Source organism: Strigops habroptila, unplaced genomic scaffold (genome assembly GCF_004027225.2).
Source record: "Strigops habroptila isolate Jane unplaced genomic scaffold, bStrHab1.2.pri NW_022045635.1_ctg1, whole genome shotgun sequence".
In the NCBI taxonomy this organism is placed as follows: domain Eukaryota; kingdom Metazoa; phylum Chordata; class Aves; order Psittaciformes; family Psittacidae; genus Strigops; species Strigops habroptila.
The window spans coordinates 130377-150767 of NW_022651111.1; the positions used below are offsets into that span (position 1 = coordinate 130377).

Sequence of the window (20391 nt, forward strand, 5' to 3'; positions counted from 1 at the left end):
CATAGGAGCCATCCCACCATGTTTCTGCGATACCAATGACATCATATTCCCGTACCCTTGCACACATCTCTAATTCCTCTTGCTTGTTCCCCATACTACGGGCGTTTGGATAGAGGCACCTTAGCCGAGCTCCAAATGCAGCCGACTCAATGGCTGGGGCAGCTGGAACATGCATCTGTGTGGTGCAACAAACACACATTGTGCATAAGGCAGAATGGATATTAACCACAGACCTTTATAACAGTAAAATATGTAATTATAGACACATGAATATAAACCTAGATTATTAAAGCCTGTTAAGTACGCTGTATGAATATATATTGATATTATTAATAGCTGTATATGCAACAGTATATAGACAGCTAGATCCACAGAGTGTGCAGGCATATGGATGTATTATGACAAATTGCGTGCGTAATACACAGCATTTATCATAAACCCCCCCTTTAAAACAATAAAAGCTTTAAAAATACAGATTTTAAAGCCATATTCAATTAGTAAATTCTGATGATATGGGGTGTGGTGTGTATTCTAGCAAATATAGTGTGTGTGCATAAAAAAATATAGTAAACGCTGCTAAATGCGTGCTATGACAGTGGAATTACCCAATTTAAACCGATATGGACCTACAGCTATGTAGAGAGCTCTATGTGCATCTGTGTGTCTGTGTGTGTCTGTTAGAACAAATAGACTTTGTGTCTCATTAAAGCTGGCATTTGTATTGATAAAACCTATTATATGGATTGATAAATATAAAGCTAACCTTTAACAATCAATGCTGCTAAATGTGGTTTATGAAAATAGAGTTTTAAAATGTTTTTCAATAGCCACGTTTTTTTAATGTTGGCACATAAGTGAGTGCGTTAAAATAAATCAATTCCCTTTTATATATTATACAGATAGACCTAATGAGCAGGCGCACACACGCTGAGCAAGAGCGTGATCGTGTCTGTGTTCTTTAAACACGGGCGCGAGGATTTCCATGGGATGTGTTGCACGAACCTAAGCGACCGCTCGGAATCGATTCATAAGAGCATCCAGAAATTGAAAGATTTAAACAAAGACTTGCAGCTAAATCGGGGGTGGGACGCTTTTGATCTGTCTTCACGGCTCGGGGAGGTTGGACCGTGGGTCAAAGATATCGCAGGGTTTATTTTAATAGCTCTAATTGCCGTGTTAATGATTGCCTTACGTCTTCCTTGTCTTTTTTCTTGTGTTCAACGATCAATCGAACGAAGTATGAATCAGGATATGGTCACCCAGTTATACGCGAACCTTGCCTTGAGAACGTTGGGGCTGGAGAAGAGAAGCTGCGTGGAGACCTCAGAGCAGCTTCCAGTGGCTGAAGGGGGCTACAAGGATGCTGGAGAGGGACCTTCATCAGGGACTGGAGTGATAGGACAAGGGGTGATGGGTTCAAACTGGAACAGGGGAAGTTCAGGTTGGAGATAAGGAAGAAGCTCTTCCCTGTGAGGGTGGTGGGACACTGGAATGGGTTGCCCAAGGAACTTGGGAATGCTCCATCCCTGGTGGTGTTCAAGGCCAGATTGGACAGAGTCTTGGGTGACATGGTTTAGCGCGAGGTGTCCCTGCCCATGGCAGGGGGGTTGGAACTGGATGACCTTAAGGTCCTTTCCAACCCAACCCATTCCATGATTCTATGATGATCATGACAGCACATATCTGAGAACATCACCAGGAGCAGGTAGACCCGGCTTTATTGCAAACTGCTGCTCCCCAGCGCTGGTGGCGCCCGGATGCCCCTGTCCATGGACATGAGGACACAGGGCATGGGGATGTGGGGACATCGGGACACATGGCGGTGTCCCCAGCCCGGCCACTGTGTGCCTGGCACAGCTTCCATGGCCCCTGCTCACAGCCCCCAGTGTCCCCATCGTGGTGGTCCCATCCCTTGGTGTCCCCATCCCACCACTTCAAATCCGCATCCAGTGTCCCCATCCCATCTCCCAGTGTCCCATCGTGGTTTGTGGTCTCCCCATCCCACCCCTCGGTGTCCCCATCCCTGCTCCTCGTGTCCCCGTCCATGTTCTGAGTGTCCCCATCCCTGTCCCCACTGTCCCCATCCCATTTCCCAGTGTCCACACCATGGTTTGTGGTGGTCCCCATCCCATCTCTCAGTGTCCCCATCCCCTGGTGCCCCCATCCTGGCATTTGGTGTCCCCATCTCATCTCTTCATGTCCCCATCCATGTTCTCAGTGTCCCCATCCCTGCTTCCAGTGTCCCCATCCCATCTCTCTGTGTCTCCATCCTGGTCTGCCGTGTCCCCGTCCTCTGGTGGCTCCCAGCAGCGGTTCTCGGGGCGCAGGAGCTCCGTGGGGTTCCCCAGCTCCCGCAGGCGTCCCCCGGCCAACACGGCCACTCGCTGTGCCCGCAGCGCCAGGGCCACCCGCCCCGTCACCAGCAGCACCGACCGCCCGGCGCTGAGCACCTCCTGCTCCACCTGCGTGGGGACATGGGACATGGGGATGTGGGGACATGGGGATGTGGGGATATGGGACATGGGAATGTGGGGATATGGGACATGGGGATATGGGGACATGGGGATATGGCAATGTTGGGATATGGGGACATGGCGATGTGGGGATATGGGATATGGGGATGTGGGATATGGAGATGTGGGGATATGGGGATGTGGGGATATGGGACATGGGGATATGGGATATGGGGATGTGGGGATATGGGACATGGGGATATGGGATATGGAGATGTGGGGATATGGGGATGTGGGGATATGGGGATGTGGGGATATGGGACATGGGGATGTGGGGATATGGGACATGGGGATATGGGGACATGGGGATGTGGGGATATGGGACATGGGGATATGGGGACATGGGACATGGGGCTGTGGGGACATGGGACATGGGGATATGAGGATATGGAGACATCGAGACATGGGGACATGGGGACATGGGATATGGGGATATGGAGACATGGGACATGGGGATATGGAGACATGGGGATATGGGGACATGGGGGCAAGAGACCATGGGGACATTGAGATTGAGGACCCAGGGGTCACGGGGCTCAGGGAGCCAAGGGGACATGGGGACGCATCATCATGGAGCATCGAGACCAAGGGGACATGGGAAGGAGCCAGGGGATGTGGGGACCAGGCACCAAGGGGACACCAGCACTGGTGGCCATGGGAACCCAGACACCAGGGACCCTGAGGACAATGGAAAGAGGAGAGCCAGGGGACCCAAGGGGACCCGGGTGTCACCTCCCACCTGCATACTGGTCTTGGCGTCCAGGGCGCTGGTGGGCTCATCGAGGACGAGGACACGGGGGTCCCTCACCAGGGCACGAGCGATGGCCACGGCCTGGCGCTGTCCCCCGGAGAGCTGCGTCCCCAGGTCACCCACCTCTGCAGCGGGGACATGGGGACATGGGGATATGGGTTATGGGATATGGGGGCATGGGACATGGGGATATGGGGATATGGAGACATGGGGATATGGGTATATGGGGATATGGGATATGGGGATATGGGATATGGGGATACTGGGACATGGGAGATGGAGATATGGGGATACAGGAATATGGGGATATGGGATATGGGGATATGGGATATGGGGACATGGGACATGAGTATATGGGGAATGGAGATATGGGGATATGGGGACATGGGGACATGGCGATATGGGATGTGGGGACATGGGACATGGGGATATGGGGATATGGAGACATGGGGGTATGGGATATGGGTATATGGAGACATGGGGATATGGGGATATGGGATATGGGTATATGGGGACATGGAGATATGGGGATATGGGGACATGGGGATATGGGATATGGGGACATGGGACATGGGGATATGGGGATATGGGGACATGGGGATATGGGATATGGGGATATGGGGACATGGGACATGGGGATATGGGGATATGGGATATGGGGACATGGGGATGCGGGGACATGGGGACATGGAGGTATGGGGATATGGGGACATGGGACATGGGGATATAGGGACACGGGAATCTGGGGATCTGGGGACATGGGGATATGGAGATATGGGGACATGGGAATCTGGGGATCTGGGGACATGGGGATATGGAGATATGGGGACATAGGGCTATGAGATATGGGTACATGGGATAGGGGACATGGAGATATGAGGATATAGGGACATGGGGACATGGAGACAGGGGGATATGGGGACAGGGGGACATGGGACACCCGTGCTGTACCGGTGTCGTAGCCGCGGGGCAGGCGGCTGATGAAGGGGTCAGCCCCGGCGCGACGAGCGGCTGCTGTCACCTGCGCCCGGCTCCGGCCACCGGACCCGTAGGAGATGTTGGCGTGGAGAGAGCGGGAGAAGAGCAGCGGCTCCTGGGGGACAACGGCCACCTGCGGACATGGGACATGGGGATATGGGGACACTGGACATGAGGACATGGGGATATGGGACATGGGACATGGGACATGGGGACATGGGGATATGGGACATGGGACATGGGGATATGGGGACACTGGACATGGGGACATGGGGATATGGGACATGGGGATATGGGGACACTGGACATGGGGACATGGGGATATGGGACATGGGACATGGGGATATGGGGACACTGGACATGGGGACATGGGGATATGGGACATGCGACATGGGGATATGGGGACACTGGACATGGGGACATGGGGATATGGGACATGGGACATGGGGAAATGGGGACACTGGACATGGGGACATGGGGATATGGGGACACTGGACATGGGGATATGGGGATATGGGACATGGGGACATGGGGATATGGGGACACTGGACATGGGGACATGGGGATATGGGACATGCAACATGGGGATATGGGGACACTGGACATGGGGACATGGGGATATGGGACATGGGACATGGGGATATGGGGACACTGGACATGGGGACATGGGGATATGGGACATGGGGATATGGGGACACTGGACATGGGGACATGGGGACACTGGACATGGGGACATGGGGATATGGGGACATGGGACATGGGGACATGGGGACACTGGACATGGGGACATGGGGATATGGGACATGGGACATGGGGATATGGGGACACTGGACATGGGGACATGGGGATATGGGACATGGGGATATGGGGACACTGGACATGGGGACATGGGGATATGGGGACACTGGACATGGGGACATGGGGATATGGGACATGGGACATGGGGATATGGGGACATGGGACATGGACATGGAGACATGGGGACCCGTTGGTGATGGTTGGTGACCCGGGGTTGGCCATGGGGACCCATTGGTGATGGTTGGTGACCCGGGGGTGGCCATGGGGACCCATTGGTGATGGTTGGTGACCCACGGGTGGCCATGGGGACCCATTGGTGGTGGTTGGTGACCCGGGGTTGGCCATGGGGACCCATTGGTGATGGTTGGTGACCCGGGGGTGGCCATGGGGACCCATTGGTGATGGTTGGTGACCCGGGGATGGCCATGGGGACCCATTGGTGGTGGTTGGTGACCCACGTGTGGCCATGGGGACCCATTGGTGATGGTTGGTGACCCGGGGATGGCCATGGGGACCCATTTGTGGTGGTTGGTGACCCACGTGTGGCCATGGGGACCCATTGGTGATGGTTGGTGACCCGGGGATGGCCATGGGGACCCATTGGTGATGGTTGGTGACCCGGGGGTGGCCATGGGGACCCATTGGTGATGGTTGGTGACCCGGGGGTGGCCATGGGGACCCATTGGTGATGGTTGGTGACCCGGGGGTGGCCATGGGGACCCATTGGTGATGGTTGGTGACCTGGGGGTGGCCATAGGACCCGTTGGTGACCTGTTGGTGGCACCTGCTGGCGCAGATGGAGGTGCCGGTATGCGGGCAGTGGGTGCCCATCCAGCAGCACCCTCCCGCGGTGGGGCTCGATCAGGCGCAGCACCAGGGACACCAGGGTGCTCTTCCCCGTGCCCGGGGCACCCACCACGGCCAGGACCTGCCCAGGGAGGAGCTCCAGAGACACGCCCTGCGGGGACAGAGGTGACACCCTATGGCTCAACCCCCTGACATGACCCATCCATGGCCCCATCCATGACCCCATCCACGTCCCCATCCATGTCCCCATGACTCCATCCATGAGCCCACCCATGTCCCCATGGCCCCATCTATGTCCCCATGACTCCATCCATGACCCCATCCATGTCCCCATGGCCCCATCCATGAGCCCATCCATGTCCCCATCCATATCCCCATGGCCCCATCCACGACCCCATCCATGGCCCTATCCATGTCCCCATCACTCCATCCATCGCCACATCCATGTCCCCATGGCCCCATCTATGTCCCCATGACTCCATCCATGACCCCATCCATGGCCCCATCCATGACTCCATCCGTGTCCCCATGGCCCCATCCATGACCCCATCCATGACTCCATCCGTGTCCCCATGGCCCCATCCATGACTCCATCCATGGCCCCATCCATGTCCCCATGGCCTCATCCATGACTCCATCCATGGCCCCATCCATGTCCCCATGGCCTCATCCATGACCCCATCCATGGCCACATCTATGTCCCCATGACTCCATCCATGACCCCATCCATGGCCCCATCCATGTCCCCATCTATGTCCCCATGACCCCATCCATGACCCCATCCATGGCCCCATCCATGTCCCCATCTATGTCCCCATGACCCCATCCATGGCCCCATCCATGACCCCATCCATGATTCCATCCATGTCCCCATGACCCCATCCATGGCCCCATCCATGGCCCATCCATGTCCCCATGACTCCATCCATGACCCCATCCATGTCCCCATGGCCCATCTATGTCCCCATGGCCCCATCCATGACCACATCCATGGCCCCATCTATGTCCTCATCCACATCCCCATCACCTCATCCATGTCTCCACGTCCCTGCCTATGTCCCCATGACCCACCATGTCCCTGTGCCCACCTTGAGGACGGGCTCTTGTTGCTCGGGGTAGGAGAACCAGACGTCTTCAAGCTTGAGGTGACCCTGGACCTTGGGCTCCAGTGTCCCCTCAGGTGCCCTCTGCTCGTCCTCATCCAGGAACTCAAAGATCTTCTCTGAGGAGCCCACGGCCTTGGTCATCCTGGGGTAGTAACGGAGCAGGACCTGGGGACGCAGAGGGGACATGGAGGACACAGGGATGTGGTGGGACCACCATGTGGATACAGCAGGATGGGGAAGAGGTTGGGGACACATTGGGGAGGACATTCGGGACATGTTGGGGCCACCTCCACGGTGCTGCTGAACTGCGTCTGGTAGATGAGGAAGGTGACCAGGTCTCCGGTGGTGATGGTCCCTGCGGCCACCATCTGTCCCCCGTAGTAGAGGAGCCCCAACTTCAAGGCCAGCGCCAAGAACTGGGGACATGGACGGGTGGTCACCAACCGCCGGGGGACACCAACGGGGTTCCCTGTCCCCCTCCTGGCCACGGCCACCTCACAGGGAGACTGAGGTCCCAGCCTTGTCCTGTGCCACCACATGCCCTCATGTCCCCGAGATGCCACCCCCCCATGACCTCAGCCTCAGAGCCCCTGCATTGTTGTGTTCCGTGTCCTGATGTCCCCACATCATCGTGTCCCCATGTCCTCCAGCTTTGTGCAATGCCAGCCCCATGCCACCATGTCCCATGTCCCCCAGCCCCATGTCCCCACATCCCTTTGCCCTGCAGATCCATGCCACCATGTCCCCATCTCCATGTCACTCCATCCTCATGCCATCCCATCTGCCAGCCCCACATCACCCAGCCCCATGTCCCCCCATGTCCCATGTCCTCACCTCCCCATCCCCATGTCCTCATGTCCATGCCCCCATGTCCCCCATATCCCCATGTCCCACGTCCCCTGTCCATACCCCACTGGTCCACCCGGTGGCCGCGTATGTGATGGCCTGAGTGGCCTCCAGCCTGTGGACCTGCTGCAGTTGCTGGAGGTACCTCTTGGCCGCTCCAGCCTCGAAGGAGAAGCCACGGACGGTGGCCATGGCCTGGAAGGTCTCCATGGCCACCCTGGTGGCACCCGCCAGCGCCTCCTGCACCCGCTGGGACAGACCCTGCGACAGTGGGGTCACCTCGTGGGGTGGCAGGGGACAGGGGGCATGGGGAGGTGATGGTGGACATGAGGGGACAGGGGGCATGGGGAGGTGATGGTGGACATGAGGGGACAGGGGTCATGGGGAGGTGATGGTGGACATGAGGGGACGAGGGCCATGGGGAGGTGATGGTGGACATGAGGGGATGAGGGCCATGGGGAGGTGATGGTGGACATGAGGGGATGAGGGGCATGGGGAGGTGATGGTGGACATGAGGGGACGAGGGTCATGGGGAGGTGATGGTGGGCATGAGGGGACGAGGGGCATGGGGAGGTGATGGTAGACATGGGGGGACAGGGGGCATGGGGAGGTGATGGTGGAGATGAGGGGGCAAAAGGCATGGGGAGGTGATGGTGGACATGGGGGGACAAGGGCCATGGGGAGGTGATGGTGGACATGAGGGGATGAGGGGCATGGGGAGGTGATGGTGGACATGAGGGGACAAGGGTCATGGGGAGGTGATGGTGGACATGAGGAGACAAGGGCCATGGGGAGGTGATGGTGGACATGAGGGTTGGGGGCACAGGGAGGGTACAGTGGGCACAGGGAGGTGACAGTGAGTATGGGGAGGTGACAGTGGGTCCATGGAAGTGACAAGGGGCACATGGAGGTGCCAGCAGCCAGGTGGAGGTGCCCGTGTCCCCACATGTCCCCCCCAGGTACCTGCTGGACACTGCCCATGGCCCGGGCCAGCAGCAGGAGCACCGGCATGGCCAGGAGGGTGGTGGTGGCCAGCGCTGGGGCCACCCAGGCCATGGGGACCAGCAGCAGCGTTGCCCGTGCCAGCTCCCACAGCAGCAGCAACAGCGCATTGGCCACCGCCTCATGGGTGACATCGACGTCCGTGGTCACCCGCGATGTCACCGCCCCGGCGCCCAGCGCCCGCAGTGACAACAGGTCCCGGCGCAGGACGGCAGCAAAGACCCGGCCATGGAGGTGACCAAAGACCCGGCTCAAGGTCCCCGTGTAGGTGGCATCGCAGATGAACTCGGTGATGGCACTGGGGTGACACCAGGGTGGCTCATTTAGGGGTGTATGTCCCCTGTCACCTCGTATGACCCCATGGTGTCACTGTCCTACCTGGTGAGCCCCAGCAGCGCCAGGGAGCTGATGGCCACCATCTCGTCCTCGCTGGCCACCCAGTCGGTGACGTGGCCGGTGAAGTAGGGGATGGTCACCTCAGCTGGGGACATGGGGAGATAGGGACATGGGGATGTGGGACATGGGGATGTGGGACATGGGGATATAGGGATATGGGGATATGGGACATGGGGACATGGGGATATGGGGATATGGAGATATGGGGTCACAGGGATATGGGACACAGGGATATGGGGATATGGGACATGGGGACATAGGGATATAGGGATATGGGGATATGGGGATATGGGGATATGGGGACATAGGGATATAGGGATATGAGGATATGGGGATATGGGGATACGGGACATGGGGACATGGGAACCCCCCTCACCAAGGGGGGACCCCACGATGTGACCTAGGGGGTGGCACTAAGCACCCCTCATTGCACCCCCCATGGCTCCTGCCCCCCTCAATGGCTTTTGCCCCCCCCCCCGCCTCCTGCCCTCCCCAATAGGTCCTGCCCCCCCCCCAATGGCTCCTACCCCACCCATGGGTCCTGCCCCCCCTTCCCCCCCTGTTCCCCGCACCCCCCCATGGCTCCTGCCCTCCAAGTACCGAGCACCGAGGCCACCATCAGCCCGGCCACGATCGTGCAGCGCCGTTGCTCGGGCCGAAACAGCGACAGGAAGCGGCGGGAGGGGTCTGGAGCCATCGGGACCCCCCGGGACACCCCGATTGCTCCGGTCGCTCCGAGCCTCGAAAGCGAAACCGGGCGAACAGAGCGCGGTCGGCGCTGATTGGTCAGAGAGGCCGCGTCATCAGTTGCTGGGCAGATGGAGCTGGAGAAGGACAGAGATGGGAGGTGCAGGGCCAAAAGGGGGCGTGGCTATCGGGGAGGAGGGAGGTGATTGGAGGAAAAAGGGGAGGGGCGGGGCCTCGGAAGTGAAAGCAAAAGGGAGCGAAGACGAACCCGGGGAACTGGGAGCAATGGTGTGGGCTGGTGAGTGCCCCCGGGTGCTGGGCAGGGTGCTGGGGTCCTGGGGAGCTGTACTGGGAACACTGGTGTGGGCTGGTGAGTGCCTCCGGGTGCTGGGCAGGGTGCTGGGGGCTGTACTGGGAGCACCGGTGTGGACTGGTGAGTGCCCCTGGGTGCTGGGCAGGGTGCTGAGGGCTGTACTGGGAGCACTGGTGTGGGCTGGTGAGTGCCCCTGGGTGCTGGGCAGGGTGCTGGGGTCCTGGGGAGCTGTACTGGGAGCACTGGTGTGAACTGGTGAGTGTCCCAGGGCGCTGGGCAGGGTGCTGGGCGCTGTACTAGGAGCACCAGTGTGGGCTGGTGAGTGCCCCAGGGTGCCCAGCAGGGTGCTGAGGTCCTGGGGAGCTGTACTGGGAGCACTGGTGTGGACTGATGAGTGTCCCAGGGCGCTGGGCAGGGTGCTGAGGGCTGTACTGGGAGCACTGGTGTGGACTGGTGAGTGTCCCAGGGCGCTGGGCAGGGTGCTGAGGGCTGTACTGGGAGCACTGGTGTGGACTGGTGATCACCCCAGTGTGCCCAGCAGGGTGCTGAGGTCCTGGGTGGCTGTACTGGAAGCACCGGCCGACGCACCTGAGCGCACTGGTCCATACTGGTTCCCCGCCATGGCTCTGCCGCCCGCCCTTGCCGTGGCCTCGTCGCTGCTGCTGCTGCTGCTCCTGGACGCGGTGCTGGTGGCTGTGGTGGCCCCAGTGGCCCCAGTGCTGCTGCAGTGGCCGCTGGTGGCCGTGTGGCTGGAGGCCGGGCTGCGGGTGCTGGTGTTGGCCGCGGCCACGCGGTTCCTGTCCCCAGGGTGTCCCCGTGGCGCCGCCGTCACCATCGGCCTCACCCCGGCCGCCTTCAGCACCCTCCGGAGCCTCCTGGTGCCTCCAGGCTCCGTGCTGCCGCTCTTGGCCATGGCCAACCCGTGGTGGCTGGCGGTGACCCACGGCGTGGCTGCGGTGGCCGCGCTGGCCTGGGCTGTGCCGGTGCCGGGTCGTCCCGATGCAGCCCAGGGTGCGGCGGCCACGCGGCAACTCTTGGCCTTGGCGTGGGCCGAGTGGCGTGTTTTTGGAGGTGCCTTCATATCCTTGGCGTTGGCCGTGTTGGGTGAGTGATGGAGGAGCTGGGGTGGGCTTGGGGTGGGGGGATCATGGTGGTGAGCATCACCCACCCGTGGCCATCCAGGGGAGGTGGCGGGGCCCTACTGCACGGGGAAGGCTTTGGAGGCCATCAGGAGCGGAGATGGAATCACCGGCATCGCGCTTGGCATGGTGCTGGCTGCGGATCTGGGCAGGTTGGTGGCCACGTGTCCTCGTTGTCTGTCTGTTCATCCATCCCCCATTCATCCATCCCCCATCCATCCATCCATCCCCCATCCATCCGTTTCCCATCCATCTATCCCCCATCAATCCATCCTTCCATCCATCCACCCATCCATTCATCCTCCCATCCCAACCCATCCCCATCCCATCCCACTTCATATCATCACATCCCATTCCCATCCCATCCCCATCTCACCCTGGCCCCATCCCCTCCCACCACCCCATCCCCATTGTGCCATCCCACCCCATCCCCACCATCCCATCCTTTCGGTACCCATCCTGTCTCCACTGTCCCATCCCATCCCCATCCCATCCCATGCTCCTGGTCTCAATCATCTCAATCCATCCTGTCCCCAGCCCATCCCACCATCCCCATCCCACCACCCCATCCCCATTGTCCCAGCCCACCCCATCCCCACCATCCCATGCTCCTGGTTATCATCTCATCCCCATTTCCCCATCCCACCTTGCATCCCCACTGTCCCATCCCATCCCATCCCACCATCCTGTCCCCACTCCACCTGGTAGCGCCCATCCAGCCTGGAGAAGAGAAGCTGCTGGAGACCTCAGAGCAGCTTCCAGTGTCTGAAGGGGGCTACAAGGATGTTGGGGAGGGACCTTCATCAGGGACTGTAGTGGTAGGACAAGGGGTGATGGGTTCAAACTTAAACAGGAGAAGTTCAGGTTGGAGATAAGGAAGAAGCTCTTCCCTGTGAGGGTGGTGGGACACTGGAATGGGTTGCCCAAGGAACTTGGGAATGCTCCATCCCTGGTGGTGTTCAAGGCCAGGTTGGACAGAGCCTTGGGCAACATGGTTTAGTGCGAGGTGTCCCTGCCCATGGCAGGGGGTTGGAACTGGATGATCTTAAGGTCCTTTCCAACCCAACCCATTCCGTGATTCTCTGATTCTATCTGTCCGTCCCCATGCTGATGGTGTCCATGCGTCCATGATGTGTGCATGTTGTCTCCATGTCCACTCCAGCTCCTTCTTCGCCGGCTGCCGTGGTGGCCTCTTCCTCTTGGCAGGAGCCCGCCTCAAGCTGAGAACTTCCAACCAGCTCTTCTCCCGCCTGCTCCACCGGGATCTGACCTTCTTCCAGGAGACTCCAGCAGGTTTGTGGAGTCCCCATCACCCTCCATCCACATCCCATCACCGGGACCCGCACTCACCACATGTCCATGGCCACAGCCGAGCTCTGTGCCCAGTTGTCCAACGAGGTGCCGCTGATGTGCGAGGCCGTGCCGTTAAGCTCCAATGTGGCCTTGAGGAGCCTGGCCATGGCCTTGGGCTTGGGGGGCTTCATGGTGGCGCTGTCACCGGAGCTGGCGCTGCTGGCGGCGCTGGAGGTGCCCCTCACCATCACCGCCAGGAAGGTCTATGATGGGCGCTACCAGGTGGAGTGGGGACAGGATGGTGGGATGGGATGGGATGGGATGGGATGGGATGGGATGGGATGGGATGGGACAGTGGGGATGGATGGTGGGATGGGGATGGTGGGATGCGATGATAACCAGGAGCGTGGGATGGTGGGGATGGGGTGGGCTGGGACAATGGGGATGGGGTGGTGGGATGGGGATGGTGGGATGGGCTGGGGACAAGATGGGTTGAGATGATTGAGACCAGGAGCATGGGATGGGATGGAGATGGGATAGAGATGGGATGGGACAGTGGAGACAGGATGGGTACGAAAAGGATGGGATGGTGGGGATGGGGTGGGATGGGATGGGGCCAGGGTGAGATGGGGATGGGATGGGAGTGGGATGGGAATGGGATGTGATGGTGTGAGGTGGGATGGGATGGGGATGGGTTGGGATGGGATAGGATGGGGGTGGGAAGGGAGGGGATGGGAATGGGGTGGGATTGGGATGGGATGGGGTGGAGGTGGGATGGGATGGGGTGGGATGGGATAGGATAGGATGGAGGTGGGATGGGATAAGGTAGGATGTGATGGGGTGGGATGGGATGGGGTGGAGGTGGGATGGGGATGGGATAGGATGAGGATGAGGATGGGATGGGATAGGATGGAGGTGGGATGGGATAAGGTGGGATGGGGATGGGATGGGGTGGAGGTGGGATGGGATGGGGATAGGATGGGATGAGGTGGAATGGAATGGGATGCAGGTGGGATGGGATAAGGTGGTATGTGACGGGGTGGGCTGGGATAGGATGGGATGAGGTGGGATGCAATGGGGTGGGCTGGGATAGGGTGGGATGAGGTGGGATGCGATGGGGTGGGCTGGGATAGGATAGGATGAGGTGGGATGCGATGGGGTGGGCTGTGTGTGTCTCCATGGCCAGGTGCTGCAGCGCGCGGTGCTGGAGGCCGCGGCCGCCACGGCCGGGGTGGTGCAGGACACGGTGGCCTCCATGGACACGGTGCGGGCCTGCGCTGGGGAGGAGGAGGAGGAGCAGCGGCACCGCGGGGCCGTGAGCGAGCTGCTGCGGCTGAAGCAGCGCCTGGGGCTGGAGCAGATGTTCTTCACCCTGCTCGAGCGGGTACGGGGCAGGCCTCTGCCTCCTGTCCCATCCCTGTGTCCCGCTCATCCCGGTGTCCTGATGCATCCCAGGGTCTCACTCATCCCGGTGACCCGCTCATCCCCGTGTCCCACTCATCCCGCTGTCCCACTCATCCTGGTGTCCTGCTGCATCCTGGTGTCCCGCTCATCACAGTGTCCTGATGCATCCCTGGGTCCCGATACATCCCTGTGTCCCACTCATCCCAGTGTCCTGCTCATCCCGGTGTCCTGCTCATCCCTGTGTCCCACTCATCCCAGTGTCCCGATGCATCCCAGTGTCCCGCTCATCCCAGTGTCCCGCTCATCCCGGTGTCCCGCTCATCCCGGTGTCCTGATGCATCCCAGTGTCCCGCTCATCCCAGTGTCCCGCTCATCCCGGTGTCCCACTCATCCCGGTGTCCTGATGCATCCAAGTGTCCTGATGCATCCCAGTGTCCTGATGCATCCCGGTGTCCCACTCATCCCGGTGTCCCGCTCATCCCGGTGTCCCGATGCATCCCAGTGTCCCGATGCATCCCAGTGTCCTGCTCATCCCAGTGTCCTGCTCATCCCGGTGACCCGCTCATCCCGGTGTCCTGATGCATCCTGCGGTCCCACTCATCCCAGTGTCCCACTCATCCCAGTATCCTGCTCATCCCTGTCCCGCTCATCCCAGTGTCCTGCCCATCCCAGTGTCCTGCTGCATCCCGGTGTCCTGCTCATCCCGGTGTCCTGCTGCATCCCGGCGTCCTGCTCATCCCGGTGTCCCGCTCATCCCTGTCCTGCTGCCTCCCTGTCCTGCTCATCCCTGTCCTCCTCATCCCAGTGTCCCGCTGATCCCGGTGTCCCACTGATCCCAGTGTCCCGCTCATCCTGGCCCCGCAGGTGCTGCGCCTGGCGCTGCAGGTCCTGGTGCTGTTCCGAGGGTACCAGCTGCTCCGGGACGGCTCCGGCACCGCCGGGGATCTCAGCACCTTCCTGCTCTACCAGGCCAGGCTCGGGCGCCATGTGGAGGTGAGGCCCTGGGATGTGGTGTCCATGTGTCCCCAACCCCTGTCTGTGCATGTCCACCCATCCCCTTTCCATGTCTGTCCATGTCCATCCGTGTTCACCTGTCCCCTCTCCATGTCCATCCATCCCCTTTCCATGTCCATCCATCCTCTCTGTGTCTATCCCTTCTCCATCTTCCTCTGTCCCCTCTCCGTGTCCTTCTCTATGTCCGTCTTCTCCATGTCCATCCATCCCCTTTCCATGTCCATCCGTCCTCTCCGTGTCCATCCCCTCTCCATATTCCTCTGTCTCCTCTCCGTGTCTGTCCCCTCTCTGTGTCCGTCTTCTCCATATCCCTCTGTTCCCTCTCTGTGTCGTTCTATCCTCTCCGTGTCCATCCCCTCTCCGTATCCATCTGTCCACGTCCATCCACCCCCTCTCCTTGTCTGTCCATCCTCTGTCCATGTCTCATCTCCATGTCTATCCATCCTGTCTCTGTGCCCATCCTCTCCATGTCCATCTGTCTTTGTCCATCCATCCTCTCCATGTCCATCTTCTCTGTGTCTTACTGTCCCCTGTCCATGTCCATCCATCCTTGCCATGTCCATCTCTTCTCCGTGTCCATCTTCTCCGTGTCCGTCTGTCCCCTCTCCATGTCCATCCATCCTCTCCATGTCCATCTTCTCTGTGTCTGTCTGTCCCCTCTCCATGTCCATCCATCCTCTCCATGTCCATCTCTGCTCCATGTCCATCTCCTCTCCATGTCCATCTTCTCCACGTCCATCCATCCCCTTTCCGTGTCCACCTGTCTGTGTCCATCCGTCCCCTCTCTGTGCCTCTCTCTCCATGTCCACCCATCCACCCTCTCCATGTCCATCTGTCCCCTCTCCATGTCCACCCATCCCTGGTGCCACCACCAGGCGCTGGTCTTCGGCCACGGTGACCTCCTGGGCAAAGCCGCCGCCAGTCGCCACGTCTTGGCCAACCTCAACCATGGCTCCAGCTGTGACACCGGTGGCACCCGGTGCCCGGCCGCGCTCCGGGGCCACGTCACCTTCCACCACGTCTCCTTCGCCTACCCCACGCGCCCCGAGTGCCTCGTCCTGCAGGTACCTGTGGGGATCCGAGCTCCTTGGGTGGACCTTGGGTGGACCCTGAGCTCCTTGGCTGGACCCTGAGCTCCTCGGATGGACCTTGGGTGAACTCTGAGCTCCTCGGGTGGACCTTGGGTGGACCCTGAGCTCCTCGGGTGGACCTTGGGTGGACCCTGAGCTCCTCGGGTGGACCTTGGGTGGACCCTGAGCTCCTCGGGTGGACCTTGGGTGAACTCTGAGCTCCTCGGGTGGACCTTGGGTGGACCCTGAGCAACTCGGGTGGACCTTGGGTGGACCCTGAGCTCCTCGGGTGGACCTTGGGTGGACCCTGAGCTCCTCGGGTGGACCTTGGGTGAATCCTGAGCTCCTTGGGTGGACCCTGAGCTCCTCAGGTGGACCTTGGGTGAACCCTGAGCTCCTTGGGTGGACCTTGGGTGGACCCTGAGCTCCTTGGGTGGACCCTGAGCTCCTCAGGTGGACCTTGGGTGGACCCTGAGCTCCTTGGGTGGACCTTGGGTGGACCCTGAGCTCCTCAGGTGGACCTTGGGTGAACCCTGAGCTCCTCGGGTGGACCTTGGGTGAACTCTGAGCTCCTTGGGTGCACCTTGGGTGATGCCACCCCTGATGTCACCCCCCGTAGGATATCACCTTTGAGTTGCGCCCTGGCGAGGTGACGGCGTTGGTGGGACCCAACGGCAGCGGGAAGAGCTCTTGTGCGGCGCTGCTGAAGAGGTTCTATGAGCCCCAGAGCGGGGAGGTGCTGCTGGATGGGGTCTCCTTGAGGGACTACGAGCACCAGTATCTGCACCAGCAGGTGAGGGAAGGGGCAGGGGGAGCAGATCCTCCTGGAAGCTCTGGTTGGGCTTAAGGGGATGGTTGGTGACAGCCAAGGTGGCTTCACCATGGGCAAATCCAACTCGGTGGCCATCTACAGTGGGGCTATAGAGCTGATGACCAGGAGCAGATGACCATGGGCTTGTGCGAGGCTTCTGACATGGTCCCACACGATGTCCTTGTCTCTGAATGGGGAGACGTGGGGTTGGTGGCTGGAGCAGCCGGTGGAGAAGGAATTGGCTGGATGGTCCCACTCCAAGAGTTGTGGTCACCCACAAAGGGTTGTGGGCAACAGCTCGATGGCCAAGTGGAGACCGGTGACAAGTGACGTTCCTCAGGGCTCGGGGTTGGGTTCGGTGTCTCTGTTGGTGACACGGCTGGTGGGATCCCCACCACAGCACATTGGGGATGACACCGAGCAGGGTGCTCGGGATGGGATGAGATCCAGAGGGACCTGGACTTGAGTGGTGGGACCATGTGAGTTCAACCAGGCCAAGGGCAAAGTCCTGACCCTGGGTTGGGGCGATCCCAAGCAAACAGGGATGGATGGAGCCCTGAGGAGATGATGAATCTGGGCCCACAACATCAGAAGGACTTGGAGCTGTTGGAGCGAGGCCAGAGGAGGCCCCGGAGCTGCTGCGAGGGCTGGAGCAGCTCTGCTCTGGAGCCAGGCTGAGAGAGCTGGGCTGGAGAAGAGAAGGCTCCTTAAGAAGACCTTAGAGCAGCTCCAGTGCCTAAAGGGGCTCCAGGAAACCTGGAGAGGGGCTTTGGACAAGGGATGGAGGGATGGGATGAGGAGGAACAGCTCCAACTGGAAAAGGGAAGAGTTAGATGGGATATTGGGAAGAAGCTCTTCACCCTGAGGGTGGTGGGACATTGGAATGGGTTGAATGGAGAAGGTTTGGATGCTCCATCACTTTAAGGCCAGGTTGGAGCAACCTGCTCTAGTGGAAGGTGTCCCTGCCCATAGCAGGGGGTTGGAGCTGGATGAGCTTGAAAGCACCCAAAGCAACCCGTGATCCCACGGCTCCATGACCAGGTGGTGCTGGTGGGGCAGGAGCCCGTCCTCTTCTCCGGAACCATCCGAGACAACATCACCCTGGGGCTGGAGGGCGCCGGGGAGGACAAGGTGAAGGCGGCCGCCACATTGGCCGGAGCCTGGAGCTTCATCATGGACCTGGAGCAGGGGCTGGACACCGGTGAGTGCTGCTGGTGATGGGGGGTGATGGGACCCCAAATCACTCACATCCTGCTGACCCCCCCCCCTCCCTGCGCCCCATAGATGTGGGGGACAAAGGGGCGCAGCTCTCGGTGGGGCAGAGGCAGCGCGTGGCCATAGCCCGGGCTCTGCTGCGGCGACCAACCCTCCTCATCCTCGATGAACCCACCAGTGCCCTGGAGGGGGGCGAGGAGCTGGAGGTGATGTGGGGTTGGGGGGGCTCAGCCCCATGGTGGGGGTCATGGGGGGTCGCACCGCATGGTGGGTGCTGATGGGGGGTCCCAGACACATGGTGGGGGGTGATGGGGGATCCCAGCCCCATGGTGGGTGCTGATGGGGGATCCCAGACACATGGTGGGTGCTGATGGGGGGTTCCAGCCCCATGCTGGGTGCTGATGGGGGATCCCAGACACATGGTGGGTGCTGATGGGGGGTTCCAGCCCCATGCTGGGTGCTGATGGGGGGTTCCAGACACATGGTGGGTGCTGATGGGGGGTTCCAGCCCCATGCTGGGTGCTGATGGGGGGTTCCAGCCCCATGCTGGGTGCTGATGGGGGATCCCAGACACATGGTGGGTGCTGATGGGGGGTTCCAGCCCCATGCTGGGTGCTGATGGGGGATCCCAGACACATGGTGGGTGCTGATGGGGAATCCCAGACACATGGTGGGTGCTGATGGGGGGTTCCAGCCCCATGCTGGGTGCTGATGGGGGATCCCAGACACATGGTGGGTGCTGATGGGGGGTTCCAGCCCCATGCTGGGTGCTGATGGGGGATCCCAGACACATGGTGGGTGCTGATGGGGGATCCCAGACACATGGTGGGTGCTGATGGGGGGTTCCAGCCCCATGCTGGGTGCTGATGGGGGATCCCAGACACATGGTGGGTGCTGATGGGGGATCCCAGACACATGGTGGGTGCTGATGGGGGGTTCCAGCCCCATGCTGGGTGCTGATGGGGGATCCCAGACACATGGTGGGTGCTGATGGGGGGTTCCAGACACATGGTGGGTGCTGATGGGGGGTTCCAGCCCCATGCTGGGTGCCGATGGGGAGCTCAGCCCTATGGCGGGAGGGTGATGGGGGGCTCAGCCTCACAGTGGGAGGTGATGGGACGTCGCAGCCCCATGGCAGGGGGGGGTGTGATGGGGGGTCCCAGCCCCACAGTGGGTGCTGAGGGTGCTGCTGTCCCACAGCCCTGGCGCTGGGTGCAGTTGGGGGTCACCAGGACGCTGCTGCTCATCACCCACTGCCCACGGCTCCTGGCCAGGGCCGACCGCACCGTGGCGCTGGGACCTGCCGTGGAGCCACCAACCACCCCGGGACAGGAGACCTGAGGCCACGGGGATGGGCCGAGGGGAAAGGGGTGACCCAGGGGGTGTGGGGAGTAACGGGGGGACACCAGGAGTTGGATGGGGAACACCATAAACCATGATGGGGACAGTGGGAGGTGGGATGGGGACAGTTGGGATAGAGATGGGGACACTGAGAACATGGACAGGGACATGAGGAGCAGGGATGGGGACACCAAGGGATGGGATGGGGACACTGGGAGATGGGATGGGGACAGTTGGGATGGGGATGGGGACACTGAGAACATGGACGGGGGACATGAGGAGCGGGGATGGGGACACCAAGGGATGGGATGGGGACACTGGGAGATGGGATGGGGACACTGGATGCGGATTTGAAGTGGTGGGATGGGGACACCAAGGGATGGGACCACCACAAGCCACGATGGGGACACTGGGAGCTGTGAGCAGGGACCATGGAAGCTGTGCTGGGCACGCGGTGGCCGGGCTGGGGACAGCGCCATGTCCCTGCCGCGGGACGGTGACCACGAAGGTGTTTGGGTGCCACCAGTGCTGGGGAGCACCCGTTCGCAATAAACCTGGGTCTATCTCCTCCTGGTGATGTTCTTCATGGGCTCCAGGAGCACCCCAAGGAGCTGGAGGTGCAGGAGCGAGGTCCCAGGACAGGAGAAGTGGAGGCGGAAGCAAAAGAGGGGGGATGGAGGTTGGACATGAGGCATGTTCTACCATGGACAGTGGGACCAGTATGGGACGGATGCTGGGACCAGTATAGGACAGACGCCGAGACCAGTTTAGGAGGGACGCTGGGATCAGTATAGGACGGACGGACACTGGGACCAGTATAGGGTGGATGCCGGGATCAGTATAGGATGGACGCCGGGACCGGTATAGGGTGGACGCTGGGACCAGTATAGGATGGACGCTGGGACCA

The 20391-nt window shown here is 60.5% G+C and overlaps 2 protein-coding genes across 2 annotated transcripts; one reads left to right on the forward strand and one right to left on the reverse strand.

The window, feature by feature from the left end:
- Positions 1-1695: 1695 nt before the first annotated feature.
- Positions 1696-12920, reverse strand: TAP1 (transporter 1, ATP binding cassette subfamily B member). Its single transcript, XM_030475360.2, has 12 exons — positions 12038-12920; positions 10786-11480; positions 9798-10021; positions 9180-9282; positions 8763-9099; positions 7863-8060; positions 7241-7369; positions 6936-7118; positions 5825-5998; positions 4216-4375; positions 3253-3389; positions 1696-2462 (listed from the first exon to the last, which is right to left on the reverse strand). The coding sequence occupies exons 3-12, from the start codon at positions 9892-9894 to the stop codon at positions 2187-2189; spliced, it is 1794 nt and encodes a 597-aa protein (XP_030331220.1). The 5' UTR covers positions 9895-10021; positions 10786-11480; positions 12038-12920; the 3' UTR covers positions 1696-2186.
- Positions 10797-20051, forward strand: TAP2 (transporter 2, ATP binding cassette subfamily B member). Its single transcript, XM_030475365.1, has 11 exons — positions 10797-11301; positions 11380-11488; positions 12499-12629; positions 12706-12911; positions 13816-14013; positions 14898-15026; positions 15923-16111; positions 16737-16910; positions 17970-18129; positions 18213-18349; positions 19344-20051. Exons 1-11 carry the CDS (start codon positions 10818-10820, stop codon positions 19482-19484), a joined length of 2058 nt encoding a protein of 685 aa, XP_030331225.1. The 5' UTR covers positions 10797-10817; the 3' UTR covers positions 19485-20051.
- The last annotated feature ends 340 nt before the right edge of the window (positions 20052-20391 follow it).

Bases quoted from the DNA above. Each gene is read 5' to 3' on its own strand.
- TAP1 (XM_030475360.2), bottom strand. From the start codon at position 9,894: ATGGCTCCAGACCCCTCCCGCCGCTTCCTGTCGCTGTTTCGGCCCGAG. The intron at 9,100-9,179 runs GTAGGACAGTGA...GTGTCACCCCAG, and splicing joins GCGCTGCTGGGGCTCACCAG to TGCCATCACCGAGTTCATCT. The intron at 7,370-7,862 runs GTATGGACAGGG...CCATGTCCCCAG, and splicing joins CCACCGGGTGGACCAGTGGG to TTCTTGGCGCTGGCCTTGAA.
- TAP2 (XM_030475365.1), top strand. From the start codon at position 10,818: ATGGCTCTGCCGCCCGCCCTTGCCGTGGCCTCGTCGCTGCTGCTGCTG. The intron at 11,302-11,379 runs GTGAGTGATGGA...GTGGCCATCCAG, and splicing joins CTTGGCGTTGGCCGTGTTGG to GGGAGGTGGCGGGGCCCTAC. The intron at 18,130-18,212 runs GTGAGTGCTGCT...TGCGCCCCATAG, and splicing joins GGAGCAGGGGCTGGACACCG to ATGTGGGGGACAAAGGGGCG.